Raw genomic sequence first — 20,339 nt, 5'->3', positions numbered from 1 at the left:
GTGTTAGCCAGGATGGTCTCGATCTCCTGACCTCGTGATCCACCCGTCTCGGCCTCCCAAAGTGCTGGGATTACAGGCTTGAGCCACCGCGCCCGGCCAGCTACATGTTTTAAGATGTATATTACCCTCTTGAAGTCCCTACTCCTCATCTTCAAACAGGGACAGGAATTCTACAAGACTCTGAGGTCTACAAAGTCTGGGCCTGTGTGCCATTTCTTTTTGTATTCCTTGGGCCTAATTTCACATCTGCTATTGTAGATCAAATCTTTGTTCTGAATGAAAGAGTAAATAAATTTATATCTTCAAGATTTTTTGCATGCACTGAGACAGCACATGAGTAAGCTCTTTGTAAACTATGAAGCACATGACAAATGTATATTGTTATCACCTTTCTATTATATTTCACAGCAATGTGAGATATCCTCAAATATGCTTTTACATCCCTCATCCTCAAATGTTTAGCTCAGCCCCCAGTATTTACGTATTTTTCAGCAATTGTTTCATATAATCTCTACCGAAGGAAGAGACAGAAGCCACTTGAAAAAATGTCTTAGGGATATTTCCCAAAACTGCTTATTATTTGAATGGCTTTATATTTTAAAATGTGTGCAGCCAATTTTTTGCTCTCTTGTGCTCCAACCCTTCTTCATACCACAGACTGTGGGGGTCTGCCCCACAGACCCTGACCCAGTGACAGATGAATAACATACACTGACACACAGATGTTCTGCTCTGCCAGTCCAGCTAAGTGTCTCAGCCGCTTACAGTCTCCCTGGAGAGTAAACAGTTGTCGACCAGCTAGTGAGTCTCACATTTATTTGGTAAAGATTAATTGACAAAGGCTTGAGTCAACACCACTAGAGGGTAATTGACATTGTGGACTTCCCGAGTAGAAAGCAGTTAAGCACCTGTGGTAAAGCAAAGGTTAGTCTTAAGACCACATGGGTAAACAAGCTAGCTAGAAAAACTCCCCACATTCCTTTGTCACTATTTTAATATAATTAACTAAAGGTAAAGGGACCAGGCTACCTTCAGCCAGATCTATTACTGAAGTTATGCAAACTCTCAGGCCTTTCAAGACAGTTTGTGGCTATTACTATAACCATCTTTAATATTTTTCCCACCAGCCTGATGGAACCCCTACAAGAGACTATGGTAGGTCAGACCCAGAAGTGCCATGACTTTTCAGACATGGTCCACATGTGTAGCAAGATGCCCCAAACCCCACTCCTCAGTATTTTTTGGCTCATTGAATACAAAAAATGAGCATTCTACTTGGCCTTATATTGTTTTTTAAACCACAGACTGTTTGGGATTTTTGTTTTGTTTTATTTTGTTTCCATCACTAGTATGTTTTGCTCCTGAAGATTGTTTTCTGACCCCCTGCCTTTGCTCAAGAAAAAAAAAAAAAAAAAAAAAAGCCCTTCCTGGAATGCGTTCTATTCATCAAAACCCTTCCCTTTCTGAAATATCACCTCCTTCCATAAGCCTTTCCTGCTCAGCCCACTATGTAAGTATGAGTATCCTCATACTCAGAAGCAGCTCACACATGCTCACTAAGCCACTCTGCTCCAATTAAGAAGAAAATACTAACAGAGCATCCACAGCTTTCATTCAAGGAAGGCTGAGTACTTGTTAAGATGATTTAGCTGTTAAGCAGCAAGGAAAGGATTCAGATCAGGTGCTGTTTGATTCCAAACCCACCTGACTTCAAACCCGACCTCTATGTTAAGAGAGTCAGGCTCATAGGATGGGCAACCATGATAGGTGCATGCACGTCTTGTCTTGCACTAGAGAATTTTATGTACATTTTCCCTTTCTAGATTATAATCTCTCCAAGGGCGAGAACTCCCTAACACCTTTCTGTACCTCTTACATCATTGTGACATCAAAGATTCTTAGCAAATGCTTGTTAAATAAATGACAGCAGACATTCTTGCTCCCCACTGATTTTATCTTGGATTCTAATAATACAGTAACCTTATTTCCAAAAACCATTCCCACACAGCCCAACACACGGTGGAACAAAAACTGAGAATTGGGTTGAAGAACTGGACAGAGATTAGGAAACACTTTGGTGAAATCACAACCTGTAAATAGACTTCAAAACATAGCTTTCACTCAGCTGAAGCCGAACGTTCTACAGCCTGGATTCATTTGGCTTGATCGTGCATCACTTGTTTACTCGGTGTGTGTAACACTCCATAGGAGATACAGCGTCCTTTATAGGCATCTCTACTGTGGGTCTGTTGTGGGCCCCAGGTAGTCATAGTCCCACTCTCTTGCTGATCATCCTCCTGCACCCCCAACGCAACTGGACATCACACACTAACTTACAAATCAGCCTCCTTCCAACTGTCTTCCCCATTCTATCTAGTCTCTTCCTGCCTTATTTAACTTCCCAGCATCATATGAGTAATTGTTTGTTTGCTCATCCTATCATGACTCTCATAAGATAGAGGTTGGGTTTGAAGTCAGGTCTTTCTCGGAGGTAAAACAGCACACTGGCTCCTCATGGTGGGTTTGGAATCAAACAGAACCTGATCCAAATCCTGTCCTTGCTGCTTAACAGCTAAGTGAACTTAGAAAAAAAATGATCTTAACAAGTACTCAGCCTTCCTTGAATGAAAGTTATAGATCTTCTGTTAGTATTTTCTTTTTAATCGGAGTAGGGTGGCTTAGTGAGCATGGAACTGACAGTGCTGGTTTAAAATCTGGTGACCATTGCATAGTTCCACTTTAAAATGCCCTGTGCCACATGAGTGTGAATGGACAGAGGCACAGACAGGCCCAGGGTCTCAGGTTAGAAAATATGATGAAGGGAGGGGTTTCTTCTAAAGAGAACTGTGGAATTGTCAGATGTGAATCTGCGCCTATTGTTCATTTCTCACTATGCATGTTCCCATGGGACAGACACTCACTACTTACTCTTGCTCTCTCCCACCACTTCCGCTCTGTTTCACAGGAAGAGGCGGGTCCTACCCTGACGGAAACCGGTTCTGGTCTCTGTCCAATGGGAGTCGCTTCCTGTCCTGCACCTTCCGAACCACATCAGTGAAAAGGTGGAAGTGCTGGCCTGCCCACTGCTGCAGGCTTAACCCATGTTTTTCCTACTAGGAAAGGGGTAATTCCATTTTCATCCACCTGACTCCTGAGTTGGTTGCAAAGACGGAAGAAAAGAACAGCCATTTATTCTCCTGCAGGCAGGACCTGCCTGACCTGAGAGGGCCTTCCCTCTGACCCCAAGCATCAGAGCAGATGGAAGCAGAAAACCCAACCGTGAGGCCGCTGTATGGTGGGTCTCTTCATAGCCATGGGGCCTAGTCCCACTCGCCTCCCCCAGGTTATGGCCCAGCAGTTGGGACTTGGCCCAGAAGAGCACCTGCAGCAAGTATCCTGTGTTCTCCATCGAAGCGGCCTGGCGTCCGCCTGCGTCCCCAGCAAGCAGCACTCCCACCCTAAAACCAAAGGGCGCAGCAGGGAAATGGGAGGGGTGCGGTTTGCTTCCTGTCTGATAACTACCAACAACCGGGCTTCTGCCCAGCATAGCTAGATAAGGAGAGGGCACTCCATTTGACATGCCCTGAAGGCTGTCCAAGCGATGGCTTAGGAAGGCCATTCCAATTTCAAATCCTGAAAGTTATAAGATTTTCCTGTGACTTAGAGTGATTTATAACATGGTTTAACCTCTCAAAGCCTCCATTTCACATCTGTAGAATATGGATAAAACTATCTCAAAGTGTTATTGTGTAAGTTAAATGAAAAAGATAGTGTATGCACATTGTTTGGCACTAAGCTATTATTATCATCAAAAGTAGTAGCAATTAGTATTATTGTTTAAAGGAGAAAATGATATCCACTGGGAGGCTCCTCTCTGGACCTGAACGCTTAATATCTGGAGTTACTTAGAACTGGAATGCCAGCCTCCTGCTCCTGCCAGCAACCTGCTGCCAATTCTGATGAGACAGCTTAGAAACCATTGCCCTGATGCCATAGAAAAGATTAGGACAGCTAGCCTTTTCCTTTCTCTTCACTCCTAATTTAAAAAGGTTGGGCAAGTTATATGTCCACCCACCTCCAAACCTTTCAAAGAAGTTTCAGTTATATTCTTGCCAAGTAAAAAAACCAAAAATTAATAAGAGAACTTACTTAAAATAAAAAGTTGTTAACATCTTGATACATCCTGGCTTATCCAGTTAAGAGACTTGACAGAATGGTTCATGATTTCTACACCAAATTCTTTCTTGTACATTTTGTTTACACCCCACCCCTTCCTTAGCCTCAACCTCATGAGTGCAAATGGAAATCAGCCCTGGCTCCTGGCCTCCCATGACTACTTGGAGGTGGAAATCGTTGGTCTGGAGTGGGATTGAGGGCCCCTAAGGCAGACTGACACTCTTTCAGCTGATGCATGTCTAATACTGAGCAGGCTGTGACCAACCACACCGAGGACATGTATTTATGCAAGTGTGCTGTAGGGAGTGGTCTTCCTCATAAGTGAGAAAACATGGAAGCAAAGTTCATTTATCCCATCAGTTGGCTGCTTCTCACCATTCACCTGGGCCCTGAAATGCCGAGAAAATAGGATGTATTTTCATCTCCAAGCAGACTGTGCTCCAGTCAATTTAGAGACACAGAGCCACAATATAATTCAATTTGGGGTGATTCCATGGCCTCTGTAACGTCTAAAGCCCTAACGCACTGCTGACTCTTAGGACAAACTGGCACTGATCAAGAGTGAGGCTACTAAGCCATCATTGATTTCAGACTCTCACCCCTGACTTTCTATGTATGTGTTTATAGACAACACTTAATATTTCACAGAACCCAAGTTGCACAGGACTGAAGAAGACCTAAATAGCCATGTAGTCCATGTGCTACCAAACACCTGGTAAATAGTTACATTGTTGTTAAATAAGCACACCCCATATTCAGGAACTCCTGGACAAAGACTGACCATTCCATCTGGAGCGCCTCCAACTGTTAAAAAGCTCTCTCTTGAATTTGACCAATGGACATCCCTGCTGAGCCCACCTTTAGTCCAGATGTTACCTTTCTGGATGTTCGTTCACGCATATATAGCTGCAAACGTTTTCTGACAGCTTGATATTGCTAGGCACTGTGCTGGGTCCTGAATCAATGGGTGATAAGGGTAATCCCACTCCCAGCAGAGACACTGACAGCCCCTCCTTGACATGGTTCTGGGTTCTCTCATTCCCCTTGTCTTTCCCCACTGAACTTGCACTAACTGTCCTATGTCACTCTTTAAGTGTAGGCCCAGAATTGATATTGCAGTCTGTTTAATGTGTAACAAATAAGTCCTCGTCTGTGACCTGTTTCAGAAAATGCAGCCTAAGATTGGGCAGTCATGTCACCTTCCTGTTTAATTTTCTGTTCATATGAGGCAAAATAGCTTAAGATTTAAAAAAAACTTTTGGAATTAGCTAGCCCTGGAACAAGCATTTGTTCCATCTCTTACCTTGGAGAGCTGGGCAAATTGTTCAATCTGTCAAGACATTTTTTTTAAAGTGTACCATGGGGGCAGTTGGAAGGAGTAATGAGACAGTGTATATACAGCACCTGACCTAGTCATGACTCATTAAAAGCTGCTATTCTACATCTCATTGCTGTCATCTCCAAAACGCTGAAGTCCTTTTCACATGTGCTGCTGCTCCATCAAACCCCCAGGTGTTTTGGGGAGGACTGGATGGAGGTCCTAACACCTTCAAGATCTAACCCATCACCTTAGCCTGTTCTTTGGCATCCTGGATGTGTCACATAACCTAGTGTCATCTCAGCCCCATGGCATTTGGAGCTGTGATCAGGGTATCTTCTGTATCCTCATCTGAGTAAAGTATGACCAAGTAAGTTCAAGGGCGGCAGCCTGGGGTTTAATCCTACGACCTCCCTTCTAGATGAGCATCCATTTTTTAATTAGTACTCTTTGGCTGTGCTTATTCAATCAGTCACAACCTTGTAATATCTCCAGACTGTTTTATGAAGTCGCATCAGGATGAAATTCTGGCTACCTACTATTTCTGTATTATCTTCTTTAGGAAACATGCTGTGTGGCTAAAGAACATGAAAAAACCATTTCTTTTTTCCACAAAGTTTCTACATATAACATGCTTCCTGCAGAAGTTTGTAATTCATATCTTCTAGTGCAAATTATAATCAGGAAACATGACTTTCTCCAACAGAATAATAGTTTAACATTATTTTGTGAGAAAATAATTATGTTTTACTCAGTAAAATGAGTTTAAAATTACAAGTTAGAAAAGTTTATCTAGTTGTTTCTGTATAGCATTAATCTGGGCTGCTTTGTTAAAAATTTATTTTTGAATCAGGGTTTCACTCTGTCACCCAGGCTAGTGGTGTGGTCACAGCTCACTGTAGCCTTGAACTCCTGGGACTGCAGTTGTGCACCACCATGCCCAGCTAATTTTGTATTTATTTATTTTCTGTAGAGACTGGGTACTGTCATGTTGCCCAGGCTGGTCCTGAGCTCCTGGGCTCACGCGATCCGGCCGCCTCTGCCCTTCAAAATGCTGGGATTACAGGTGTGAGTCAACAAGATTTCTTTAAACCAAGGTTAAGATAAAGAGAAGGCACAGAATTTGATGTATTTTTGAATAGTCCAAAGTAATTTTTATTCTCTAATTAGTCGCCTCATGACTTTATTTGAATGAAGTAATGAGAGGCTAATTAAACCAGCTTTAAAAAAAATATATTTTCTTCTCTTTCTCCAGGCAGTGGGTCACTTTGTGGCGCTGCAGAACACCTGTGCTTTCCCTGTGCCCCATCACCTTCCCAGCTCCTGAGCTGTAGCCATCTCGGCTGCACCTGCCGTCAGAGGGCAGCTCCTCGGGCTCCTGCTCCTGGGCTGCAGGTGCTACCTCTGTGCAGAGGGCTTAGGAGGAGCGGTGAGCCTTCTAACTGCAGCAGTCCTGACAAAGCACTTTGTGAACCCCTCTGGGACATAAGGGCATCAAACTAGGAACAAAAATAAAGTCTTGACTGTGATTTGGCGATTTTACCACATACAAGGCCCGAAAGACAGTTAAGACAAGAAAAGAAGACAAATCTCTTGCCAGCAGGAGTATGATTGTACAGGAGTCTGAGTATACATCAGGGCAAGCCAAGAGACAGGTAGAAACAGAGAGAAAAGGTTCATGCAATTATGAATATGACCTGGAGGGTGTTTTGGAATTAGATTACAACAGGAACAGAGAATTAATGCCATTTTGAAACAATTTAAGAATTACGTATTTGAAGGAACTCAGTATTATCATGTTATCCAACATTATCCCAGTTGCTCATAAGACTTGCTAATAACCTGGATTGGGGGTGAGGGTTGAGGGATCTAACGGAAAACATCTGTTAAAATTGAATATGATAATCATGTCTTGTTTTTATGATCTTGCTCATGAGACAGTCTTGAAAGAGAGAACCGAGTGATTATCCAAGTAAATGTGTATTTCTATGCAGAATGTAGGTGTGTCTTGACTTTGCATTCCAAAATAAAAATGACTGATCTTTTCCATTAGCACAGTTTGGGTCAGCCTAACTGCCAGCTTTCATGATTGTATTTATTTATTTTCCCTAAGGAGATACAGGCACTTTGTGGGCCTTCCCAGGCTGCTGCAAAATGATGGATGGTTGGGCTCTGTCTAATCCAAATGACACGGTGTGTCGGGAGCGTTGGTAATCGTATCCTGCCGACTTCAAAGCCCACTGCCAAAACATCCACAGCACAGAGGTTTGGCAACTTCACATAATCACAGCAAAAGGATTACAACGTGAAAAAACAGGCCCTGAAATAGCTATGAAAAGGGCCAATTCAGAAACCAATTCAGCTAAGATGTTTAGGCTAGCGCCTTCGCACGGTCACCTTGTATTTTCACCTCTTGAGTTGCCTTCACCTGGACTAAGGTTGGCAGCATTTGTGAGGCAAAGAAAAGATGCCCAGGGAAACTGTCTCTAGATTATAGAAATAAACATTGTCTTCAAGGGATAGCCAGCGATATCAGGCTCAAGACTTGTGAATCCCAAGCCACAGTGCCCAGGTAACTCTGATATAGCAAGATTAAAGCTGTCTACCTAGTGAGATCTCCTGAAAGAGAAACCCCATGGCAAATCTAGAAGTTGTCCCTTGTTTCGGTAAAGTGAGAAATTGCAGCTATCCATGACACTTTATTTACCAGTAATAATACAGTTTGCATTATGAGCGGTAGCTTGTTCACCATTCAACAAATGTTTTTTAATCACAGCAGGAATTAAGGGTGATTTGTGACCAGGTGCTGAACTAGAATTTCTCAATGACAACCCCAGCTTCCTAGGCCTCTTTCCATTCCAGGCATAAATATGGAGGCTCCAATGTGAAACCTGGGGTCCTTCTGTTCCAAAAGGGGCTACAAATAAGAGAGATGAGGGTGAAAGAAGGACCTGCAGAGGCTGACGCCGTCTGGGTGCCAAACATCCTATTTGCTTGACTCTCCCTTGCACAAGTTCCTGGACAAAGTAAAATTATAACACAAAATCCACAACATTCAGCATATGTTTTCATTAAGCAACTTTAGTCACTAAAAAAAGTGCAAATGCAGACTCCTGTATAAATCTGATTTGCCATGCTAGGCCAAGCTTATTTTATTACATACATTCTGCATTCTAAGAACTAATAACTTCATATTGTAAACATTAAGCATACAGAGTTAAAATTCAAGGCCACATTATATCATTGATTGTCTCTTTTGTCATGTGTCTTTGGCTGGCCGAGATCAACTCGTAGTGTATAAATGCATAAGTTATATAATTATTATATAAAAAGGGGGGGAAAAACATTGACTTGTATACTTCATTCTGACAAACGCACAGCGTTCGCGACTCAAAGGAAAACTGGAGGCCGCCTACCCAAAATGCCTGCGTGATTTCTGATTGTGGCAGCCAAGAAGGCCATCTCTTACCTGACCCTGTGGAGAACAAAGCCCCCACATAATGATGAGGTCCTGAATGTTTCTCTTAAATATCAGACAATTCCAGTTAAAATTTTCATTTGACAAAGAAAGAAAGAGATGCACATTTTTGTTTCTGATTTCTACTACTTCCCCTTTCTACATTACGCTGTGTCCTTTCTCCTAACACTGGGTTTGGTATAACACTGACTGCATGAACCCTCAAGTCTCCGTAACTCATTGTACACAGTCCCCAAATGTCCTGAGTCCAGTCTTCATTGCTTGAGAAGTTTCTTTCCCAGCCCTGGTCTCCTCCTTCTCTGCCTCCTCCTCCTCCTCCTTCACCCCTCTGTCTACGATCACACGCTCACTCTATACACATCCTCAGTCCCACCTTTTAGTTCACAGTCCCGGTAATACTGTAAAGGAGTTGGAAACTTTGGGTCATCTTCACAGTTTGAGAAAGCTGACAGCTGTCCATCAAACGGAATGTATTTGATTTCAACCAAAACAGCACATACCGTGCAGTTGCGTATCAATGTCTGTTGATGGGCCACAGTCTCTCTCATGTCTTTTCTCTTGTTTTTGATATGTTTCTATTTTTAAATACAGGTAGTTTTCCTTAAAATGGCATTATAAACGGTATGTTAGGTCAAAACTGTGTTGTTTCTATTGCTTTAGTTTCATCCCAGTTTGCATTAGCGGGATTTCAAACTCTACTCTAAAGTTTATACATTTCTTAAGACCACTTTCTTTGGCACTTTGTCCTTAAGACTTCATGCTTCTACATATACTGTCTTTTACAAGGTCAGTCCACAGATGGTATGTCCATATTTGTGACATTTTTAGCATCCTCCTCATTTCTGTAGCAAGACTTCAGTAACTCCCTCCCAAGAGTCTTTGGATCTCTTCCCCGGCTTCCTTCCCCAGCCCCAGTAAAGCTTTTTTCATTCCTCTTGAGGCACTTTTGATTCATGTTCTCCGATAGAGTTTGTGGCGATGGGCTGGTGAATGTACGCTGATGGGAAAGGCCTCCATCAGGTGTTTAGTAGTAAGTGCCCAGATGAGAAGGCATATGGCTGGTGGGGAGCCTAGTGTTAGGGTATATACCCCCAGTTGGTGAATTCCAGTATGGGTTTGGGGCAGCAAAAAAACTGGAAGATGTCACGGGGAGAGCTGGAGGATGGGGTGCCACAAAGTTCATCTTCTGCGGGTGGGCGTGATAGGAGCCCATGTACGGGAGGTCTGAGGGGTACTTGTACAGAGATGACTCCGGGGGGTGGGGCTGGAGGGCCTGGGCGATCCCGTGGAAGTCGAACTTGTAGGCGTAGCGCTTCCCGTGGACCTTGGTCATGATGTTCTTGTCATAGTAGTAACGGAGGGCGCGGCTGAGCTTATCGTAGTTCATATTGGGTTTGCTCTTCCGCTCTCCCCAACGCCGGGCCACCTCATCGGGATCCGTCATCTTGAACTCCCCGTTGGTGCCTTCCCAGGTGATGCAGCTGGAGTTGGAGCTGTCTGACAGGAGCTCCAGGAGGAACTGCCAAAGCTGGATCTGGCCACTGCCTAATGCGATCAGGAGAGGAAGGAAAACTCCCATGAGCACAGGTTCCAGGGGAAAGAGGCCCTTTGTGATGAGGGAAGGAGGTGCTATTGGTGTGTCGCCCACATTCCCTTCACCAGGCCTGTCCGTCCATCCCTCAGCTGCAGGGGTGAGGTCTGCTCTCACTCCATGGCCACCCATTTCTCCAGAGAACTGCCCTTACCTTAACAGAGCCACCGCCTCACCCACCCCCAGGCATCCCACAGCTGGTGGACTGAACAGGGTAACATAGGCCGGCCCCCTTGCCTCAAGGAAAGACCAACTCCATGAGGCTATTCAGGCTCCAGCGCTCCCGTGGGATTGGGCTGAAACAGCGTCCAGCTGCAAGGAGGCTTGGAGGAGGCCAGAAACTTCCTTAGCGCTGCACCTGTCCTGTGCTTCTTCCCATTCTCTCTTTCCTGAGAACATGCCGTTAATCATTCACCTGCACAAACAGCCTTACCCCAAGCTCTGCATCTAGGGAACCCGAGCCAGGATGATGGTCTAACAGATTCAAGACCTAGATGGGATGCAGGGAATTCATATGGGGCAGAGTTCAGGCTGGTTCCATCCATTTCTGACCTCCTTAAAAGAACAGCCAGATCAACCTGGTGTTTAGAGGATGAAAGAGCTGTATTTTTTTTTCCTATTTTGTGAAGCAGAAAAGTACTGTTATGTGGATGGCAATAATGACTTAATGCCATTTATATTGGCTAGGTCAAGTAAGATAATAAAAGTTAGATTTAGGAAATGAACTTCTAAAAGTTTATGGAAAAAAATTGAGAATGGAAGTAAACATCATTATTTCTAACATAACATTTTGCTGGCGCTCAGAAAGCAATTCTGTCAAAACTTTTCCTAGAACAGAATTAACCCACTAAAAATGAGGAAGTTTAGAAAAAAAACAAAAAAAGCTGGCTCTTTTTCAAACCAGATCACCCAGTTCCAGTATTTGGGCAAGGGCATCGTAACGGAAACCAATGCGTTGCCTGTGCCCTGCAATGCCAATTGTGTCAAGCAGCATTTCCAGAAGAAAAATCCCAACAATGAGTGATTGCAAGTCCCCTTGGGAAGCTGAATGAGACTCTTCCTTTGTCAAAGAGATCACATTTAGCTGGGTGGACAAAGTCAGAATTTTCTTGATTTCACTGAGAGCATAGAGATATGGCTTTGTTTTATGAAATTTAAAGAAAAATCTAGGCACATCTAGCTGCTATGTCACAATACTTGAAGATAATTTATGGCTCCCTAGAAGACAGCAGCATGTAAATATTGACAATAGTATCAGTACCGAGAGAAGCTGAGCTGTGCTGAACATATTTCAGAAGCGTAAAAATGGATGGGAGGTAGGTCTTTCCTCCCGAACTCCAGTTATAGCACTGCCTTAAGACTTATTACCAAAAGATTACCTTTTATTATATCGTAAGTAATATCATTCAATGTGATAAAATGATTAAAGTAACTTTAACTGACATCTACTCAAGGAATTAATATAATGTAAAAATCAATTTTAAGATCGTTTTCTTCTAAATCCTTGCCAGCCTCCTATATATATCACCCAACTCATAAACTCTTCTTTGCATGTTGGCTACATGGAAATGGATATTTTTGTGAATTTATCCATACAATAGCACTGTGAGAAAGGTCAGCTTTTTCTGAATCTATTCTGGAAAGTGCTCATTTTCAGTCTAGCAACACATTTGAAATGTATTAACAGCTCGTAGCTCATTGCGGTGGAAGCCTTTGCTTTTTCAGAACCACATATACACACTGCTCCCAATCCAGTTTCGTTGCCTGCAACATTTCATTAATATGCGTTTAGAAAATACAAAGAATGGTATGGGAAAACCATATGGTCTTAGTATATATATTGTAACCAAAAAATTACAACTTGAAAAAAATTCCATAGATGACCTGGGAATAGGAAAAGGCATGGATTTTTGATTTAACAGTCTTCACAGATGCTTCAATATAAACACATACGGTTGTTTGAAAATAAATATTCAGCGTCAACTTTCTCCCATAGAGAAAGCAACTCCACAGACCTGCCGAAATCACACTCGGAATCGACTCAAACCTTGGCACTGCCTCTTAGCAATTTTTCCCTCACCCACTTCTCTTATAAACGTGTGTAGGACAGAACCAGTGGACAAAAGTGATCTCATGTCTCTCCTATTTCTGAAGAGTTAGAAAGCAGGGGACCTAAATTCATGGCAGCAAACTCAATGCCCAAAGGATGGATGAGCTAATTTCTCACTTGACTATTTTACCCATTAGCCATAAAGACACAGGGCTCAGGACTATGAGCATTTCAAGAGAGGATCTATAGAAAGAAGAGATCTGTAAGCAAGATTCATCAGCTTTCAAACCTTGAAAGAAACCTGGAAATGCAAAATCAATGAATGTTTAAGTAAATGGTAGAAAGCGTAACATTATGTCAAACTCATTAACTGTTAAATTTAATATTTGTAACGAAATTCACTGCATTTTGCAGTGTGTAGAACAAATTTTCTCATTGCAAGAATTCTCAAAAATGAACAATGGTTGTTAAAAAATTGTCAATGGTAAATGAGTTATTCTCAGTCATAAAATTTTAAGAACAATTTTTAAATTCTTATTTTACTTCCAAAACAATAACATTTAATGTGTGATGAGGTGCATTTTAGAATATAGAGATTTCAAAACAAGAATGCTTAGGATTTAGGAAAGCCTAAAAGTGGCTTGGGTCACTCATGGGCCAAACCAGGGTTTACAAAGAGAAGCTCTTGAAAGACAAGAGCTTTCACTGAGTAGCATCACCACCTCTACCTTAGGACTCACCTTTCTTGGGTAAACCCTTCAGATCTATTTTTGTTTTACTCTATCTTAATAACATCCTTGCAATGTCAGTAAGGAGCAACTAGTTTTTTCTTAGGGTAATTACCAAAATAAAACAGATTTGGGGTTAAAAAACAGTGGCAGGCAGCACTGCCCACCTACGGAGAACCCTGTGGATGAAAGGGAGTGGCTGTGGCTTTTAAGAAGACAGAAGGCACTCCTTTAATTTTACAGAGGAAAGAAATCTCCTAATACTGTTAAAAGAAAGGGAGATAAACAGGGTAGCAAAGGCGTACAGACTGAGCAAAAATGGGCAGGAAAAAAAAAACAAAACCCAAAACGGTTTACAAACCACAGAGCAAAGCAGAGCTGCAGAGTGACTCAGCAGCTGTGAGTCTGGTGGAAACAGCAGCCTGGTGCAAAGCCCTGCAGCCATCAGCTGATGAACAAGGGCAGTAAATACAGTCATGAGGGGCCCCGCCAGTACCATGGTGGCAGTGGTTTGAGGCCACTTTCTCTAGAAGCCAGGGGTGGTGCAGAAGATCCCGCGTGCATGGCCTGGACCCTCTGCAAGGCAGCAGGTGTGTCCTGAATGGAAGTCTCTGCCCCGAGACTCAGTGAGGCTCAGGCATCACTTACTGGAGGGCAGAAATTCACATGAGCACAACACACAAACCTAAGCATGGTGGTAGGGAGCACCAACTTTGGAGTTGCCACTGCCTCAGCTGAATCCTGCCTCTGCCCTTTGTGGGACCTTTGGCAACTCTCCCAGCTCTCTCTGCCTCAGTATCCTCATCTGTAAAGTGGGCATGATGGTAACAGTACTATCTTGCAAGATCATGGTAAGGATGAACTCAGTACATGAATGGTCTTCTCATAATTTCTTTGGGCTGAAAATCAGAGTTTAAGGAAAGATAACACTCCTCTCCTATAGCCAGGAAATGCCTAAAGAAAGAGAAATACTGTTCAATTGGCCTTTTGAACCATGAAAAAGCTTGAAAAGGTGCTATTCTCGGGCTGACTGATATCCTCTGAAGGCTTACTGTGTGCCATGCACCATTCTAAACGCTTTACATGTGTTGATTTATTTAATTCCCACAGGAATCATGTGATTAGCCCATTGGAGAAGTGAGGAAATTGGAGCTTGGAGAGGTAGACTGATGTATTTTTCTCAGCGCCGGCAAGGGCTGAAATCTAGACCCTAGGCTGCCATGCTTAATCACTGCGCAAACTTGCTTTCAGGCCTGGTTTTGCACACCTCTGCAGCCTCCCCAGGTCCTTTCCATGTTGTCGCCTCCCTGGGGGGCTCCCACTGGAAGACTGCACACTCTCACCTCCTAACAAATGGCCAAACATCCCTAACCTGGTCTGTTGTTCTGCAAGAGGCAGGATGTATTTTCATGTGCACCACTGAAGTGTTCAGTTAGCATCAAGGGAGCCTCTGAACATAACCCAACAAAGCTCTTTCATTAGAGGAACCATGTTAGATTCTCAGCTGCTCTGATGGCACGTAAAGGAGCTGTGTTGCTTATAACCGATCCATGATATCAGAATGCAGGGACACACTGTTCTCAGCAGGAGAAGTGATGTCCAAAATGCACATCAAATGAATATTTGGGATAGAGATGTTGGGATGATGACATCATCTTGTGCATTCATACTATATGATGCAATCTTTCCACTTAAAATGAGGAAAAGGAATTTGTATTGTATGAAAAGCAAAGACAGCAATTTGTAAGTGATGAAGGATTTATTTATCAGAGAATAGAAAAATAGAATCAAACAGGAAGAAGCATTCTGATTAATACAAAGATAAGCGACATTCTGGTTTCAGGGGAAAAATTCACATGAGCACAACAGACACAAACCTAAGGATAGATGGAGAGAAAGTCGAATTCATCATAAACTAAATGAAATAAACCTTTATCTTAAAGTCACTTGGCTGCAAATCAAAGGTAGGATGTTGTCATTTTCTCCAGGCCCATTAAAAAGAGTCTTAATGGTATGAAGCGCAGTCCTGTTTCCCCAGGCCTGTGATGAGTTTCCAGTCTCGTTGCTCTGAGCTCAGGTCTCTCTATCTACAAAGGGCATCCCCAGGCTGCTGGGCCCAGGGCAGGTGTGGTGTTCCCTTGTGAGAATTGGCACTCTGCTTAGGAGCAAGTGACTCTGGCCCTGTTCTACAAACAAGCCAAGCAGTACCTTTGGGCTGTGACAATGTGGTCATGGACATATATATTTCATTTGGCCAATGTGTTAGTGCAAAGGCCAGTTTAGTCTTCTTTGGTGCAGCTTGACTCTTTCCTCCTCTTCCTTCCCGACCTCAGATTCATCGCCTGCACCTAAGCAGTTATTACCCTGAAAGGAAATCCTTGCTTTCTGTTCTCACAGTCTGCATTTCGTAAGACCTCCTCTTCCCTTCATACTTAGTCAGCGGCAGAGTAGGGCAAGAAAACAAAAGCAGACTTTGGAGACAGAGTTAGGTTACAAATCTGACCTCCCTTATCATTGGCTGTGTGACACAGGAAAAGTTACTTAACTTCTCTGGACTTCTAATTCCTCTTCTGTAGGATGGAGATAGTAACCTACCAGGGCTGCCATGAGGCACAGAAGGGACCACAGACATTCTATCGGGGGCGTTCTGCGGGGTGGGAGCTGTTTGATTGTTATTTCACATGATTGTATTAACATTCCCAGAGTGTTTCAGCTTCCGTCATTTTCTTTTTTCTAATCTATCCTAACATTGCTGCCAGATCAGTCTTCCTGAAGCATGGCTGATAATAATCATCTCAAAACATAGTCATTATTTGTATTTGAACGGTTATATGGCAGAGTTGCAAATGAAAAGCTGAGCAGAAGGCTGAGAAGAGACCACAGCCTCAGGAGCCTGGGCTACTAGATGAAAGCCATCATGAGCAAAAAGGGCCTGGGGCTCTGTGTTTGGGACAATGTTGTAACTCCCTGTGTCCATCTCTCCAGCAACCGAAAGCTCCCTGAGCTAAAGGACTATATCTCGTTATCCTTGGCATTCATGTATGCAACAAATAATTATTGAGCACCTAGTCTAGGCCCCAGGCTAACTAGTTTTCTTTAGATTTTCAGCTGTAAAAAAAATTCATTGAATTCATTAACATTAACCAAAATTTAACATCAAAAATACAGATGCTCAAAAATGATAATGTTTCATGTTTTCAATGTGTAGATTCTCTTGCAGGGATGTACACTGATTAAATCTGAATTATTCCATTTCCAACCTTATTTTGGCCTCAACATTTAGGAAATATAATTCCATCTTTGCTTGCAATATACCTGTAACATCTTGGCATTTGAATTTGCAGTTGGGAATATGCAGCATAGGCTATGAATTTCTGAAGTTGGTGCCAGCACAGCTGGTTCTGATCTGAATACAAACAAATAAAACTATGTAGTTGGCACTGAAACACTAGGACAGGTGACAAACCTTGGCAATGCACTGGGTACAAATGGGCTAATTAAGAATCTGCTCTTTCTTCTAACATTGAAGTTCAGAAACAGACCATCAAAGATGAGCCTGAATTTGAAGTCTTGTGGTTGTATTAAGGCTCTCTTTTAAAAAATACTAGTTATTTTATCTGCTTGTATAATGGTTGAATTGTGTCCCCTCAATTCCCTATGTTGAAATCTTAACCCGCGGTATCTGAGAATGTAACCTTTTTATGGAGATAAGATCCTAAATAAGGTAATCAAGTTACAGTAAGGTTATGGAATGGGTATTCCAATCTGACCAACGTCCTTATGCAAAAGAGACATCTGGACACAGTGATTGACACACACAGAGAGACGATGATGAGAAGAGACACGAGGAGATGATGGCCATCTGTAAGACAGGGAGAGTCCCCAGGACAGATCCCTCCCTCACAGCCCTCAGAAGGAATGAAACCTGCTATCGGGACACTCTGATTTCAGACTTCCAGCCTCCAGAACTGTGAGACAATAAATTGTTGTTGTTTAAGCCACCTAATCCATGGTGCTTTGTCACAGCAGCCCTAAAAAACTATTACAGCTTGGATTAGGTTATAATGTTCTTTGCTGAAGCTGAAAATTTATAACCTGACCCATTTTTCCATTAAGGCAAATAATTCAGTGAGACCTAAAACTAAAATTTGTTCAGTCAAAGGAATTTCTCACCAATACCAATTTACTTTTCAAAATAGCCACTGCCAAAAAGGTAACTTTGTAAGAAGAAAATCATCAGCAGTTTCTCACCTGGATTTGCAAGGCGGCTACTTGTTGGTCCAAGAATCTGATAAGGATCTACAGCAAAAAGAAACAAAGTCAAATCATAGACATAGTTATGACATAGTATGATGTGACTTCAGACATAATGCCTGACTCAATTGTGTTTTCAGATTTCAGAGCTGGAAATGTCCCCCAACTCCAAATCAACTGCCTCCACCTCTTCTATGAGAGAAGATATCACACAGCATCTCAGATGTCTTGCTAGGGGACTCCTAGTTGGTGGCAGGGCTTGGATTCCATCCCAGGATCCCGACACGTAGCTCAGGGCTCACACCAACCAATGACATAAAGAGGGCAAACATGTGCCAAGCCCCATCAATCCAGGGCTGTGCAGGCTGTGTTGTTCGGGCATGGAAAGTAAAATTAAAAAAAAAAAAAAAAAATGGATCACAAAGAAGCAGCCTGTGTGCAAGTAGAATGTTTTTTTCTATATTTATTGCATAGTTGGGGACATGTTTTAGCACCATCTCAAGTCACCTCGCATGAGTAGGCTGATGACTTGGGCCCTATCTTATGTATGGAGCAGTCAAAAAGAGGCAAAAAATCATGTTAACTTCCATTAAAAAGTGATGCATTTTAGAAACGTGCTGCTGAGCCTGAATCTTCTCTTATGCTTATTCAGATGGCCCCTGAAACATACCTAACTGAGGACGCTGGTCTTCAGTTTTGGGCACTGTGGAAGGAGATGGTTGAGCAGCTGAAAATCCAGAAATACAAAAGGCAATTAACTATAACAGATTTGGTCACGAGTCTTTGATGTTGTTGCAAAATCATTCTATCAGTTAATTTAGTTATTAACATAATAGTCTAAATCAGAAGCATCTTATGGTAAGGAAAAACTTTCCTTTCTAATGAAACCAAATGTAAAAACATTGTAACAAAAAAAGAGGACATTTCCAATTATTTAAAAAATGGATACCTCCCAGTTTTTCCAAAAGTTAAAAAAAAAGAGAATTTGGGATGGCTTACCAAATAGATTATAATAAATCATAGTCTAAGATGAACACATAAAGGGAAACCACCAGTCAAATAAAGTAAAGCCAGGGATACTTTTAAGCATGGCCAAGATTCAGGAAATCACCAATTATTTAACGTGTACTCAAACATCCCATGAAACATGTATTTCTGAAGGCTGAAATACACTACATCATTCCTTTATTTTTGTTATGAAATTTGTGATGACCCAAATAGAGAAAGAATTACTGCAGTTAAAGATCAATTGTACTCTGTTGTCAATGGAACAAACCTACCACGTGTTGCAAAATCACAGATTAACCACACAAATTATTATATACTCCATCAACAGTCATCAACTGCCTGCGACATGAAACTCAGGGCCATGGGAGCCAACACTGTACCTTTCGACTGGGGCGTGGGGTGGCCGTGACCGGTCCAGGCTGATCTCCTGGGAGGCTCATACGGTAAATCTGTAAAGACAAATAAATTGACTAAAAGATCAATCGTGTAATTTTTATAAGAGATGTTTTGGTTTCGTATTTGATTTTGCATTTATTAGAATAAATTGTGTGCTAAAAAAATCTGGTAATCCAAAGAATATCCCACTAGATTTGAGTTTCATTTACAATTTAAAATTTCATATATGATAGTGGTCTAAAATTCTCACCCGTTTATCTGAAAACTCTCATTGACAGATTCTCCCAGAGGTTGCCGACTCTTCTAATTTCCTACAATCATAAGTCAAGACCCTAATAAAAGTTTCTTACAATCTAGTTCACCCTGCTTCCACTGGGACTGATCTACATCTGTCTCTTTATTATCTTCATGACTCATCCAAAACACAGTCTACAATTTGGATAAACCAGCCCATTTTTGTTTGAGGTCTGCCCCTAAATCAATCAAATGACATTCGGCTTCTTTTTCTTCTTGCATCTCCTAGGAAATGCCTTATCTTTTTATTTGCCAGTTGCCTCTCTTAGCCAACTCTCATTTTCCCTTTATAATCTCATCAATTTATATTAAATCAGTCTTAACTGATCTAGTGATTTTCGTAGGCAAATGTCTCCCATTTCTAATGTTCTAAATACATTTAGAATTTCTCTAAAATGAACTGCATGAAACGAATTACGGGACTGAAATAGTATTGCTCCCACAGCACATTGATGATGACCTTTTGAGCTGAAGTACATGCCAAACATTTCTTTGTATTTATAAAGTAGTATCACTTGTCCCATAAACCTTCATTTACTTTTCATATGCAAATTTAGTAACTATACTTCTACATCCTCAGTGTGAGTCCTACTAATGATTATCAAAGCATTTCAAGTTTGTTTCACAAATATATCCCAGAAACCTTATTATACATACTTTTGCTAAGAGGGTATATCTAAGGCTATTTCTACATGCAATCTTATTACATAACTGTTTCAAAATTATGTCTTCTTGGATTGCTGGGTCTCAGTTCAATGTCATGTGTCATTCTGGGCCAAGTGAAGGCCATGGCCAAATATCTCGGCAGGTTCTTTGCTGCCAGACACCAGGAGATGGGTACAAAATTTCACTTGGAAGATAGGACAATGCAATTGTTTTTAAGTTTCTCTTTAAACAAATATTTTAATTTTGTTTAAAACCAGCAATTTGATGGGTCAGTCTTCAAAGAGCTTGACTGTGCTGCAGAAGATGTGTCTCTTCCTATTTTCATATCCTAATGAGAATAGAAATGATAGGCCGTGTGAAATTCAACACAGAATCTCCTT

At 41.9% G+C, this 20,339-nt stretch overlaps 1 protein-coding gene across 3 annotated transcripts in view; it reads right to left on the bottom strand.

Moving 5' to 3' along the window:
* Positions 1 to 6,621: 6,621 nt before the first annotated feature.
* Positions 6,622 to 20,339, bottom strand: part of ERG (ETS transcription factor ERG) — a 288,895-nt gene continuing 275,177 nt past the window's right edge. For all 3 annotated transcript variants that reach the window (XM_017880672.1, XM_017880674.1, XM_017880673.1), the window contains 4 exons: positions 18,984 to 19,052; positions 18,266 to 18,322; positions 17,593 to 17,640; positions 6,622 to 10,517 (listed from right to left, as the gene is read on the bottom strand). In XM_017880672.1, the coding sequence (XP_017736161.1) occupies positions 9,997 to 10,517; positions 17,593 to 17,640; positions 18,266 to 18,322; positions 18,984 to 19,052 (695 nt within the window). In that variant the 3' untranslated portion in view covers positions 6,622 to 9,996. The remainder of the gene's footprint in view (positions 10,518 to 17,592; positions 17,641 to 18,265; positions 18,323 to 18,983; positions 19,053 to 20,339) is intronic.

This window comes from Rhinopithecus bieti, unplaced genomic scaffold (assembly GCF_001698545.2).
Source record: "Rhinopithecus bieti isolate Rb0 unplaced genomic scaffold, ASM169854v2 scaffold_12151, whole genome shotgun sequence".
NCBI classification, from domain to species: Eukaryota; Metazoa; Chordata; class Mammalia; order Primates; family Cercopithecidae; genus Rhinopithecus; species Rhinopithecus bieti.
Note: the sequence above shows the minus strand (reverse complement) of the source record. Positions and strands in the feature narration are given on the sequence as shown.